This window comes from Coregonus lavaretus, assembly GCF_964263955.1.
Source record: "Coregonus lavaretus genome assembly, chromosome: 36".
NCBI lineage: Eukaryota > Metazoa > Chordata > Actinopteri > Salmoniformes > Salmonidae > Coregonus > Coregonus lavaretus.
In genome coordinates, this window is record NC_140023.1 from 613,302 (window position 1) to 627,660 (window position 14,359).

The following is a 14,359-nucleotide window of genomic DNA, read 5'->3' on the forward strand; positions in this document are numbered from 1 at the left end:
GTGTCCTGCCCTGTGCTTTACAGTTCCCCCTAGTAGGACTGCTGTGGGTGGTGTCCTGCCCTGTGCTTTACAGTTCCCCCTAGTAGGACCACTGTGGGTGGTGTCCTGCCCTGTGCTTTACAGTTCCCCCTAGTAGGACTGCTGTGGGTGGTGTCCTGCCCTGTGCTTTACAGTTCCCCCTAGTAGGACTGCTGTGGGTGGTGTCCTGCCCTGTGCTTTACAGTTCCCCCTAGTAGGACTGCTGTGGGTGGTGTCCTGCCCTGTGCTTTACAGTTCCCCCTAGTAGGACTGCTGTGGGTGTTGGTGTCCTGTCCTGTGCTTTACAGTTCCCCCTAGTAGGACTGCTGTGGCTGTTGGTGTCCTGCCCTGTGCTTTACAGTTCCCCCTAGTAGGACCGCTGTGGGTGGTGTCCTGCCCTGTGCTTTACAGTTCCCCCTAGTAGGACCGCTGTGGGTGGTGTCCTGCTCTGTGCTTTACAGTTCCCCCTAGTAGGACCGCTGTGGGTGGTGTCCTGCCCTGTGCTTTACAGTTCCCCCTAGTAGGACCGCTGTGGGTGGTGTCCTGCCCTGTGCTTTACAGTTCCCCCTAGTAGGACCGCTGTGGGTGGTGTCCTGCCCTGTGCTTTACAGTTCCCCCTAGTAGGACCGCTGTGGGTGGTGTCCTGCCCTGTGCTTTACAGTTCCCCCTAGTAGGACCACTGTGGGTGGTGTCCTGCCCTGTGCTTTACAGTTCCCCCTAGTAGGACCACTGTGGGTGGTGTCCTGCCCTGTGCTTTACAGTTCCCCCTAGTAGGACCGCTGTGGGTGGTGTCCTGCCCTGTGCTTTACAGTTCCCCCTAGTAGGACCACTGTGGGTGGTGTCCTGCCCTGTGCTTTACACACAACTGTCTGTAACTTTGAGATTAGATCGCTGCGTAACGTCTCTGAGTTAACCGGACATTATTGAGCTTCTCCATTCCTCCGTGGCTTGAGGTACGCTCTAGACAAACGGGTTGTTTCCCATAATGTGCCAATGTTCCGGCTGAACACATCTGTGTGTAATTGAACGTCAGTTTGGCATAGAGGAACTATGTCACTGCCTTATCCGCTGGTTGCCCACATCACATCACCCAGACACAAAATAGTAGCTAATAAAATGGAGATCACTGAGGTTATTTTTAATGAGTGCATTTCACAAGTGGCTAGTTTGCATCAACTACCTTCACTAAAACCAGACTTTTGGTTTCGAATCACAACGTTCTGGCATGTCTGCCTCATAATTTATTGGGAGAGTTGAAGAGGACCCTCCCAGGAACAATTTGATTTCCCTTTTCGAAGTTACCAAGAGAGTCTAGGGTATGGGTTTATGAGACTACCATCCGCCAATCCAATCCATACAAGACTGACTTTAGATGACTGTCTAGGGCCAGGGTTCCCAAACCTTTTCACTCGAGCCCCCCTTCCAGCATTGGGGAACATCTCGCACCCCACGTCTATTTCTATGGGCACAAACACTGTTTATGACAAACTGTTCACACTCCTCTTGTTGCCAGAGAGAAAATGTTGGATGTTTAAACCTTATTTCCTGCAATTCTACACAGTTTGTCATGTCTAATGTGTATTCATGTGATATTTGAGTGACTCAAACATTACAGCAAAATCTATGGGTAAAAAAAGAACTAGCTAAAAAACGTTAGCTGGCATGGGCTAGTTGAACTGGACATTTCTGTTATAAATAGCTGTCTAAGGTATGCAATGACTGATATGACAAGAAGAAAACTGATGATGCACTACCCAATTTGGAAATTGCACCCTATGCATTCTACTCAAGAGTAAACTGAAAGCCGGACCCGAGCGCCCCCCACCCGCCGACCCCTCCCACAGTTTGGGAACCACTGTTCTAGGGCAACTGCATCCTGAGTGAGAGCCCAAACCAAACCACATACAGTCCTGCTCCTCTATGGAAGTATATTAGTATATCATTCTGTACCCTGCAGTGAAGTAGTTGGAATCCATATTTGCATGTATTTTCTTGAAACCAGGCTACACTGCCTGTTGTTGTCTGATGTCACCTCGTGATTTGACTGGTAAATATGTGTAGCCCTATTAATGACTGGCTAGAGAGCTGCTCTCTACCTTTCTGAGTATTCACTGTTGATGAAAAACATGTTCAATTGCTTTCATTAGCTTTTTCTCTCACTGCCCTGAGTTTAAGACAAGGGTTTAGCTATCTTGGAATTAAGAACATTTCCAATAACCTTTTTGAGGAATAGCAACTTTGCTTAACTTTCATAAGTATATAGTTAAGAAGACATTTCTTCTTAAGGTTTTGTGAATATGGGCCCTGCTCTCTACCCTTCTGAGTATTCACTGTCTCTGCCCTCCTATGTTAAACGTAGCCTGGTCTTAGATCTGCTGTTTTACTATGGTAATGTTGTATTTGCAAGACGGCACAATCAGTTCTGGGACCAGGCTATGTTAGACCTGGGACTCCCTAAAAACACGCCACTTCGATACAGCTGCGACTTTTCGTTAGGAGAATTAGTGCAGCAGGTTAGGAGAAGGGCTAGGGTTAGCAAAAATGCTACGAAAAGTCATTTGTATCGAAGTGGCGTTTTTTTAGGGAGTCACTATTAGACCCGTTTCCTTGAATCGTTTTGAAACAGCGGCATTTCCTTCAGCACTGTTTCCCCCCTCCTACAGGATCTAGAACATAATACTAAACGGCCTATTCCCCTCTACCCCTCATTAGTATTGGTACATTGGGAGCATTAGGAAAAGAAACCCTGTCAAGTGTAAATACTGATATTTGATCATTTCGTTGAATATTGATCTGGGAAGTTTCCATTGGAACCCAAGTGGTAGTGAGTGTGTCGGATTGTGTGGGTGCATCCACAGAATAGTAAGCTGACCTATACAGGTGTACGCTGCTCAATGATTTGGAAACCAAATAATGTAATGTAAGGAAGCCAACATCACAGGGATGTTTTCATCAAACAGAAGAAGTAGGTACTTAGATGGGGAGAGGAAGTGGATTTGATTATGTTATCTTATGATGTCTAAAACCTTTTACTAATAACTTTCAGAAGCTTTTATAAGTACATACAGAGTCCCCTTTGTCCTGGGTAGGACATAACGCCACAACAATTTTCTGCTTTGGCCACAGCTTGATGATATACTTATACTTAGGATACACTGAGTGTACAAAACATTAGGAACACCTTCCTAATATTGAGTTGCACCCACTTTTGCCCTCAGAACAGCCTCAATTCGTCGGGGCATGGACTCTGCAAGGTGTCGAAAGCGTTCCACAGGGATGCTGGCACATGTTGACTCCAATGCTTCCCACAGTTGTGTCAAGTTGGGTGGTGAACCATTCTTGATACACACGGGAAACTGTTGGGCGTGAAAAACCCAGCAGCGTTGCAGTTCTTGACACAACCGGTGCGCCTGACACCTACTACCATACCCCATTCAAAGGCACTTCAATATTTTGTCTTGCCCATTCACCCTCTGAATGGCACACTTACACACATACACAATCCATGTATCAATTGTCTCAAGGCTTAAATATCCTTCTTTAACCTGTCTCCTCCCCTTCATCTATACTGATTGAAGTGGATTCAATAAGTGACATCAATAAGGGATCATAGCTTTCACCTGTTTAGTCTTTGTCATGGAAAGAGCAGGTGTTCTTAATGTTTTGTATACTTAAAAGTGCCAGCAACCATTATATTTGCATTTTAGTCATTTAGCAGATGCTCTTATCCAGAGCGAATTACAGTTAGTGCATTCATCTTAAGAGAGCTAGGTGGGACAACCACATCTCAGTCATAGTAAGTTCCGGTACATTTTTCCACAATAAAGTAGCTATCAGCAAAGTCAGTGCTAGTACAAAAAAAATGAAGGGGGGGGGGGGATTATTTCAGATACTCAAAGGTGCCAGCGACCACTATTTACTAAAAGAGATTGTGAGGTTGCCTTATGAAATAGGAAGTTGCCAGCTATTGTTTCATCCTCCTAATGTTTAGTGTTACGATTGGGGATAGAGTAAACTGATCCTAGATCTATGGTTAAGGACAACATCAACAGGATATTGCTTCAAGCCTGTCTGTGGTTTCTCAAAGAGAAAGAGAGAGAAGAACGCATACTGAACAAAAATATTAACGCAACATGTAAAGTGTTGGTCCCATGTTTCATGAGCTGAAGTAAAAGATCCCAGAAATGTTCCATACGCACAAAAAGCAATTGGAATGCTGACTGCAGGAATGTCCACCAGAGCTGTTGCCAGAGAATTTAATGTTCATTTCACTACCATAAGCCACCTCCAAAGTCGTTTTAGAGAATTTGGCAGTATGTCCAACCGGCCTCACAACCGCAGACCACGTGTAACCACGCCAGCCCAGGACCTCCTCTTCCGGCTTCTTCACCTGCGGGATCGTCTGAGACCAGCCACTCGGACAGCTGATGAAACTGAGGAGTATTTCTGTCTGCAATAAAGCCCTTTTGTGGAGAAAAACTGGGCCTATGCCCTCCCAGGCCCACCTATGGCTGCGCCCCTTCCCAGTCATGTGAAATCCATAGATTAAGGCCTAATTAATTTATTTCAATTGACTGATTACCTTATATGAACTGTAACTCAGTAAAATCGTTGAAATTGTTGCATGTTGTGTTTATATTTTTGTTCAGTATAAATACCATTCTCAAGTAGATACCATTTCACCCTAGGAGAACAAACCCTGAAACACACCATCAACTATACGTACCTTAGTCTGACTAGAAGTCCATCTGGGCAGTTTGACATGGCCATAATGTCTCTAACAGATGAAGCACGCAGAGCATATTTTGCATTTAGAAAGAGCCAGTATAAATTAACCACCAATTAGAATTTGGCATAAATTATTTGACTCTGTCATGACTCCAATCATTCTATATGGCAGCGAAATTTTGGGGTCCCCTTTACAATTTAAAATATACATGATGGGATTAAAGCCCCACCAACATTTAACACCTGGAAATGTGTTAAAAATAATAATAAGATAAAATAATTCAAACAAAGGAAGACATTAACAATGTACAGACCATAGAGACAGGACACCATAGAGATATCATGGACGTCAGAGAAGAAAGACTATGTAAGCACTGTGGGTCGGGAATGAGCAGCTCTTCCTACTCCACTGCTGCACATATGACTCAACCAGAGGTATTTATCTCCTGAAATTTGAAGAAAGAATTGCAGGATCTCTTGAACTACCTGTTGAGGAGATGTTTTGGGTGGAGAAAACGTAGAGACAGTTGGTTATGTCCTGGCCTATCATAATATAAGAGAGACAATAGCTCACACCATGTCATGTACACGAGCCCTTGTTGATTTAATTTCTCAATTGTTGTGTGTTTGTTCAATGTTTTGTGTATTATTTTCTGTATAATTGTTTTTGTTGATATATATATATTATTATTGTTGCTCAAACATATTGTTCATGTGTAATTCCTTATATACATTGCTTTGGCAACAGTGGCAACCACCCATTCATGGCAACAAAGCATTTATTGAATTGAGAGAGAATATGAATATGAATAAAATATTATATAGATAATCTGGCCATTCCTTCAGGCATGATAAGGGGGTGGGGTCAAACATTCAAACACTCAAACAGTACACCAGCCAACGTGCAACATTATCAAATGCCTCTGCCTCATCTAGTTTGCTTTTACATTGCATGTTTGGTGTCAGTACATAAGGATATATTTATGAGGGAGAGAGAGAGTGAGAGCGCGAGAGACAGAGAGAGAGAGAGAGAGGGTCTACGTATATTCATGAGCAGGAAGGGGAAATCTAATTTGTTCCTCTCTCTCTCAAAGTGAATGACCAACGCACTTGTAGTAGGTGATCATATCTGCCTGCAGAGTTAACCAGTGGATATCAGCTCTCCTGTCTATCCTGTGTGTGTACCACCATGCCATCATACACAGTGACGGTGGCTACAGGGAGCCAGTGGTTCGCAGGGACTGATGACTACATATACATCACCCTGGTGGGAACAGAGGGATGCAGTGAGAGGACTTTACTGGACAAACCACTCTACAACGACTTCGAGAGAGGGGCTGTGAGTTGAGTTACAGTGGCTTGTGTGGTTAGGGTTTTGTCTTTCTTTCTCACAGTCAAGAGTTTGTGTTACAGTGAGCTTGAAGGTTTCACAGTGTGTGCATTACTTGAAAGACAGAGGTGATTTTGTTTAGTTTTTTGACAATCATTGGAAATATTGTACCTCTATCAGACTTGAGACTGGAGATTTAAAAACTCTGACTGTGTCATTGTAGAAAGCTTTGATTGTGTTCTCTAGGATGGCTGATTACTAGTTGTGTAGACAATTACATACACTATATATACAAAAGTACGTGGACACCCCTTCAAATTAGTGGATTCAGCTATTTCAGCCACACCCATTGCTGACAGGTGTATTAAATCGAGCACACCGCCATGCAATCTCCATAGACAAACATTGGCAGTAGAATGTCCCGTACTGAAGAGCTCAGTGACTTTCAAATTTGTGCCCTGGTAGAGCTGCCCCGGTCAACTGTATGTGCTGTTATTGTGAAGTGGAAACATCTAGGAGCAACAACGGCTCAGCTGCGAAGTGGTAGGCCACACAAGCTCACAGAAAGGGACCGCCGAGTGCTGCAGTGCGTAGTGCGTAAAAATCGTCTGTCCTCGGTTGCAACACTCACTACCGAGTTCCAAATTGCCTCTGGAAGCAACATCAGCACAATAACTCTTCGTCAGGAGCTTCATAATAATATAATAATATAATATGCCATTTAGCAGACGCTTTTATCCAAAGCGACTTACAGTCATGCGTGCATACATTTTTGTGTATGGGTGGTCCCGGGGATCAAACCCACTACCTTGGCGTTACAAGCGCCGTGCTCTACCAGCTGAGCTACAGAGGACCACAAAATGGGTTCATGAAATGGGTTTCCATGGCCGAGCACCCGCACACAAGCCTAAGATCACCATGTGCAATGCCAAGCGTCGGCTAGAGTGGTGTAAAGCTCGCCGTCATTGGACTCTGGAGCAGTGGAAACGCATTCTCTGGAGTGATGAATCATACTTCACCATCTGGCAGTCCAACGGACAAATCTGGGATTGGCGGATGCCAGGAGAACGCTACCTGCCCCAATGCATAGTGCCAACTGTAAAGTTTGGTGGAGGAGGAATAATAGTCTGGGGCTGTTATTCATGGTCGGGCTAGGTCCCTGAGTTCCAGTGAAGGGAAATCTTAACTGATTGGCTCAAAAGCATTAAGAAGGAAAGAAATTCCACAAATTAACTTTTAAGAAGGCACACCTGTTAATTGAAATGCATTCCAGGTGACTACCTCATGAAGCTGGTTGAGAGAATGCCACGAGTGTGCAAAGCTGTCATAAAGGCAAAGGGTTGCTATTTGAAGAATGACCCCGTGTAGCTCAGTTGGTAGAGCATGGCATTTGCAATGCCAGGGTTGTGGGTTCGATTCCCACGGGGGGCTAGTATGTAAATGTATGCACTCACTAACTGTAAGTCGCTCTGGATAAGAGCGTCTGCTAAATGACAAAAAAAATAGAAAAAAGAACAAAAGAATCTCAAATATAAAATATATGTTGATTTGTTTAACACCTTTTTGGTTACTACATGATTCCATATGTGTTATTTCATAGTTTTGTTTTGATGTCTTCACTATTATTCTACAATGTAGAAAATAGTAAAAATAAAGAAAAACCCTTGAATGAGTAGGTGTGTCCAAGCTTTTGACTGGTACTGTATATATATAATATATTTGTATCTTACTGTTCCCCGGTGTAAGATCTGCCACAGAATGTGTTGCAGGATCATGCCCAGCCCTATGGGAACCTATGTCATCAGGTCCACACTGCAAGCTGAGAAAAGAGGAACCACTCAGTCAGTCAGTTAGGTTACACATAAGCTTGATGAGCTCTATTCTCTTAAATTGTGCTGCAATATGAGTGAAGGGGAGTAACCCATAGAGATGAAGAGACTACAAGACTGTGATAAGCTCCATTTACACAGTGCTATTTACCTGGTTGTCACTTGGGAATACAATGGATTGAATAATATAAAGCATTTGCTAAGGCGCTCAAATCACTTTACATTGTCTTGTAGAAACTTGCCTTATTCACTACACAGTACAGTACTAGATAAAGGGGGTTACACTTGGGTGCAGGGTGAGCCCTAGAGGCTGTTTCTGTGTATGAGGGTGGTCTAACGGAATCAGATTACCAAATTAATGTATCTGTTCTTTCACTCAAAATAACAACATATGTAGACAAACCAATAGCTGATGAGACCTTATGACCTCATGACCTTATGGCCCATACAAACCACTTCAATAAAAAAAGCTTCCCTATCTGATCAAAATTGTCAACTCATTCTGGCATTAAATTCTTCGCCAGTGTCTGAATCTTGTTCACTAGATCCAGCTCTACTCTTTAGTTCAGGATGCAATGGTTGTGTACTTCCTCTATTGCACCAACCGTCAGTGACTCATGAGCTGGTATTAACCTCATGCTGTCTCTATCTGGCTTTGTATCTGGACCCCAGAAAGAGCACCTGGTGCAAAATGAACAGCTATGGGGATCCCAACAAACACAATAAACCTTGTTTGGTATACAGTGCATTCAGAAAGTATTCAGACCCCTTGACTTTTTCCACATTATGTTACATTACAGCCTTATTATAAAATGTATTAAATTGTTTTTTTCCCCTCATCAGTCTGCACAAAATACCCCATAATGACAAAGCAAAAACAGTTTTTTTTGCAAATGTATAAACAATAAAACACTGAAATATCACATTTACATAAGTATTCAGACCCTTTACTCAGTACTTTGTTGAAGCACCTTTGGCAGCGATTACAGCCTCGAATCTTCTTGGGTAGGATGCTACAAGCTTGGCACACCTGTATTTGGGGAGTTTCTCCCATTCTTCTCTACAGATCCTCTCATGCTCTGTCAGGTTGGATGGGGAGTGTCGCTGCACAGCTATTTTTCAGGTTTCTCCAGAGATGTTCGATCGTGTCCGGGCTCTGTCTGGGCCACTCAAGGACATTCAGAGACTTGTCCCGAAGTCACTCCTGCATTGTCATGGCTGTGTGCTTAGGGTCGTTGTCCTGTTGGAAGGTGAACCTTCACCCCAGTCTGAGGTCCTGAGCGCTCTGGAGCAGGTTTTCATCAAGGATCTCTCTGTACTTTGCTCCATTTATCTTTCCCTCGATCCTGACTAGTCTCCCAGTCCCTGCCGCTGAAAAACATCCCCATAGCATGATGCTGCCACCACCATGCTTCACCGTAGGGATGGTGCCAGGTTTCCTCCAGACGTGACGCTTGGCATTTAGGCCAAAGAGTTCAATCTTGGTTTCATCAGACAAGAGAATCTTGTTTCTCATGGTCTGAGAGTCTTTAGGTGTCTTTTGGCAAACTCCAAGCAGGCTGTCATGTGCCTTTTACTGAGGAGTGGCTTCCATCTGGCCACTCTACCATAAAGGCCTGATTGGTGGAGTGCTGCAGAGATGGTTGTCCTTCTGGAAGGTTCTCCCATCTCCACAAAGGAACTCTAGAGCTCTGTCAGAGTGACCATCGGGTTCTTCGTCACCTCCCTGACCAAGGCCCTTCTCCCCCGATTGCTCAGTTTGGCCGGGCGGCCAGCTCTAGGAAGAGTCTTGGTGGTTCCAAACTTCTTCAATTTAAGAATGATGGAGGCCGCTGTGTTCTTGGGGACCTTCAATGCTGCAGAATTTTTTTTGGTACCTTTCCCCAGATCTGTGCCTCGACACAATCCTGTCTCGGATCTCTATGGACAATTCCTTCAACCTCATGGCTTGGTTTTTGCTCTGACATGCACTGTCAACTGTGAGACCTTATATAGACAGGTGTGTTCCTTTCCAAATCATGTCCAATCAATTGAATTTACCACAGGTGGACTCCAATCAAGTTGTAGAAACATCTCAAGGATGATCAATGGAAATAGGACGCACCTGAGCTCAATTTCGAGTCTCATAGCAAAGGGTCTGAATACTTATGTAAATAAGCTATTTCTGTTTTTTATTTTTAATACATTTGTCATTATGGGGTATTGTGTGTAGATTGCTGAGGAAAAATAAATATTTTATCAATGTTAGAATAAGGCTGTAATGTAACAAAATGTGTAAAAGTCAAGGGGTCTGAATACTTTCCGAAGGCACTGTAAGTCATTGATAAAAAACAAAACACTTTACGTAACAATGACAACCTGGTAATGACTATTGTCCGTCCTCAGGTTAGGCTGAATCTGGGTCCAGGAATTGGCCCATTATGTTCACTTTACAGGATGAGAGCAAGCTCAATGTCTCTAAACCTGGTTGTCCGTCCTCAGGTGGACTCGTATGATGTGACGGTGGGGGAGAACCTGGGAGAGATGGAGCTGGTGAAGATAGAGAAGAAGAAGTACTGGGTTCAGGATGACTGGTACTGTAAGTACATCACAGTGAAGACCCCTTCTGGAGACTACATAGAGTTCCCCTGCTTCCGCTGGCTGGTGGACGACAAGGAGGTGGTCCTCAGGGATGGCAAAGGTACCTGTCTGTCTGTCTGTCTGTCGGTTGGTCGATCACATCTTTCTGTCTGACGGTCTGACTGTTGGTCTGTTTGTCTGTCTCTTTGTCTGTCTGTCTATCGGTCTTTCTGTCTGTCTGTCTGTCTGTCTGTCTGTCTGTCTGTCTGTCTGTCTATCGGTCTGTCGGTCTGTCTCTCTATCTCTCCCTCTGTCTGTCTGTCTGTCTGTCTGTCTGTCTGTCTGTCTGTCTGTCTGTCTGTCTGTCTCTCTCTCTCTCTCTCTCTGTCTGTCTGTCTGTCTGTCTGTCTGTCTGTCTGTCTATCGGTCTGTCGGTCTGTCTCTCTATCTCTCTCTCTCTCTGTCTGTCTGTATGTCTATCGGTCTGTTGGTCTCTCTGTCTGTCTGTCTATCGGTCTGTCAGTCTGTCTCTCTCTCTCTCTCTCTCTCTCTGTCTGTCTGTCTGTCTGTCTGTCTGTCTGTCTGTCTGTCTGTCTGTCTGTCTGTCTGTCTATCGGTCTGTCTCTCTCTCTCTCTCTCTCTCTCTCTCTCTCTCTCTCTGTCTGTCTGTATGTCTATCGGTCTGTTGGTCTCTCTGTCTGTCGGTCTGTCGGTCTGTCTGTCAATAAACTGTCCCCACTCTTTATCTTAAGGAACACAGAAGTCAATCTAAAATCATCCTCATTAAAGTTTTTCACATTTTTTTAAGCACGGCTGCCAAAGGACGACAAGACCAGACTGGAGAAGCAGCACCGACGTAAAGAGCTGGAGAGCAGACGGAAAACCTACAGGCAAGAGCTGGGTTTATTGTGTAGCACACATCTACATCACAATTATAACATATTGATTATACACCAAGATGCATTAAACAAATACATGTATTCAAAGTATTGAACTAGTCAATGTTTTCTAGTATTCAATGCTTTGACTTTATATCGTGTAGCCTAACAGTAAAAGACCTGCACACAGTGTTACATACTGTAGTCCTAATTCAGTAGTGCTGCTGAACCTGCTAGTGATTCTGTAATATCCTGCTGTGTATAGATGGAGTGAGTGGCAGCCTGGGTTTCCTATGAGTATAGATTCCAACACACACAAGGAGCTTCCCAGAGACATCCAGTTTGACAGCGAGAAAGGAGTGGACTTCGTTCTTAACTACAGTAAGGCGTAAGTACTGCATCCATTTTACAGGTTCAAACCCTGCTACAACTGTATCCCCTCATCACTTTTTACAGTCATAATTTTGCTGCTGCTACTCTGTTCTTTGTTTTACTCCGCATTGATCCTGACGCCTAGTCACTTTACCCTGCCTTCATGTACATATCTACCTCAAATACCTTATTATTATCTATCCTGATGCCTAGTCACTTTACCCTGCCTTCATGTACATATCTACCTCAAATACCTTATTATTATCTATCCTGATGCCTAGTCACTTTACCCTGCCTTCATGTACATATCTACCTCAAATATCTTATTATTATCTATCCTGATGCCTAGTCACTTTACCCTGCCTTCATGTACACATCTACCTCAAATACCTCTTACCTCTGCACATTGATCTGGTACTGGTACTCCCTGTATATAGCTCCACATTGATCTGGTACTGGTAGTCCCTGTTTATAGCTCCACATTGATCTGGTACTGGTACTCCTTGTTTATAGCTCCACATTGATCTGGTACTGGTACTCCCTGTTTATAGCTCCACATTGATCTGGTACTGGTACTCCCTGTTTATAGCTCCACATTGATCTGGTACTGGTACTCCCTGTTTATAGCTCCACATTGATCTGGTACTGGTAGTCCCTGTTTATAGCTCCACATTGATCTGGTACTGGTAGTCCCTGTTTATAGCTCCACATTGATCTGGTACTGGTAGTCCCTGTTTATAGCTCCACATTGATCTGGTACTGGTACTCCCTGTTTATAGCTCCACATTGATCTGGTACTGGTACTCCCTGTATATAGCTCCACATTGATCTGGTACTGGTACTCCCTGTTTATAGCTCCCTTCTTGTGTATTTTATTTTATTCCTCTTGTGTTACTATTTTATTGTATTATTTTTTAACTCTGCATCGTTGGGAAGGGCTCGTAAGCAAGTATTTCACGGTAAAGTGTACACCAGTTGTATTCAGCGCATGTGACAAATAACATTTGATTTGATTTGATTTACAACATTGTCCAGCCAGTCTTACACTCAATTTAATTTGTACTCTCCACAGTGCTAAACCTATAGTAGCTACAGGTCCTCTGTAGCTCAGCTGGTAGAGCACGGCGCTTGTAACGCCAAGGTAGTGGGTTCGATCCCCGGGACCACCCATACACAAAAATGTATGCACGCATGACTGTAAGTCGCTTTGGATAAAAGCGTCTGCTAAATGGCATATCATCATCATCATCATCATCATAGTAGACCTCTTTCCAATGTGGAGATTTACACTCGGTTTAATTTGTACTCTCTACGGTGCTTAACCTACAGTAGACCTCTTTCCAATGTGGAGATTTCCATGTAAAAGACCCATGCTTGTCATAATAGGGGATTTTCAGTTTATTGGGGTCAATATTTGTTTATTGCATTGACTGTATGCTCTAAATGTCCGGTTGTCCAGGATGGAGCTGTCATCTAGTGAGGTGTTCCTCAGAATGTTTTTTTGTTGTTGTTCTCAAAGGGACTTCCTTGTTTGAATAAAGGCTAAATGGGAAATAGAAATCATCTGTTGGCTCAGTAGCTGGGTGGGTGGTGAGTAGTATGTGGATGTGACTAAAAGGTAACCTGTTTTAAAGCTCTGTATGAAAGCCTGTGGAACTGGAGAGTTCTTTTATGAGTAACCAGGGACATTTGCATGTATCCTACACATCACCAGGCCTAAACACAAACACATATTGTGTCAAGGAGACAAATACTTTGGTCCATACCTATCAGCGTACTGTATGCTTTTAATATACATTAAGAAATGAGGAAATAAGGAGAATATGGGTGATGATGAGGTCCAACTTTCCTTTGATTGCTTAGGAGGGATAACAACCTTCGAAACGGGTTGTGTGTCTTTGCTCTATAGTTCCTCTGTGTGGTTCTCTGTAGCTCAGTTAGTAGAGCAAGTTGCTTATAATGCGAGGATAGTGGGTTCGATTCCCGGGATCACCCATATGTAAAATGTAAACACACATAACTGTAAGTCGCTTTGGATAAAAGCGTCTACTAGATGGCTTATACAATGAGTGTAGAAAACATTAAAGACACCTGCTCTTTCCATGACATAGCATTCAACTCGTCAGTCTATGATCACTTATTGATGTCACTTGTTAAATCCACTTAAATCAGTGTAGATGATGGGGAGGAGACAGGTTACATGTAAATAATGATTGTTAAGCTTTGAGACAATTAAGACATGGATTGTGTATGCGTGCCATTCAGAGGCTTTCTACACCTTATAGAGTCTTAGAGGAAGTGGCTGGTGTTAGCAGGATGCCGTGTATTTATAGTCCTGAAAAGTGTTGGTGTCACCATGACTAACTGTGTTGCTACTGTATACTGTGGCTTGTTTGTGCAGCTGAATTATTTGTGCAGCTTAATTATTTGTGCAGCTGACTTATTTGTGCAGCTAAATTATTTGTGCAGCTGAATTATTTGAGCAGCTGACTTATTTGTGCAGCTGAATTATTTGAGCAGCTGACTTATTTGTGCAGCTGAATTATTTGTGCAGCTGATTTATCTGTGCAGCTGAATTATTTGTGCAGCTAAATTATTTGTGCAGCTGATTTATTTGTGCAGCTGATTTATTTGTGCAGCTGAAT

At 43.4% G+C, this 14,359-nt stretch overlaps 1 protein-coding gene across 1 annotated transcript in view; it reads left to right on the forward strand.

The window, feature by feature from the left end:
- Positions 1-5,906: 5,906 nt before the first annotated feature.
- Positions 5,907-14,359, forward strand: part of LOC311110936 (polyunsaturated fatty acid 5-lipoxygenase-like) — a gene marked incomplete at its 3' end in the record, with an annotated part of 21,449 nt that continues 12,996 nt past the window's right edge. The window contains exons 1-4 of the mRNA XM_084153582.1: positions 5,907-6,085; positions 10,387-10,585; positions 11,273-11,354; positions 11,608-11,730. Coding sequence (XP_084009708.1) covers positions 5,936-6,085; positions 10,387-10,585; positions 11,273-11,354; positions 11,608-11,730 — 554 coding nt within the window. The 5' untranslated portion in view covers positions 5,907-5,935. The remainder of the gene's footprint in view (positions 6,086-10,386; positions 10,586-11,272; positions 11,355-11,607; positions 11,731-14,359) is intronic.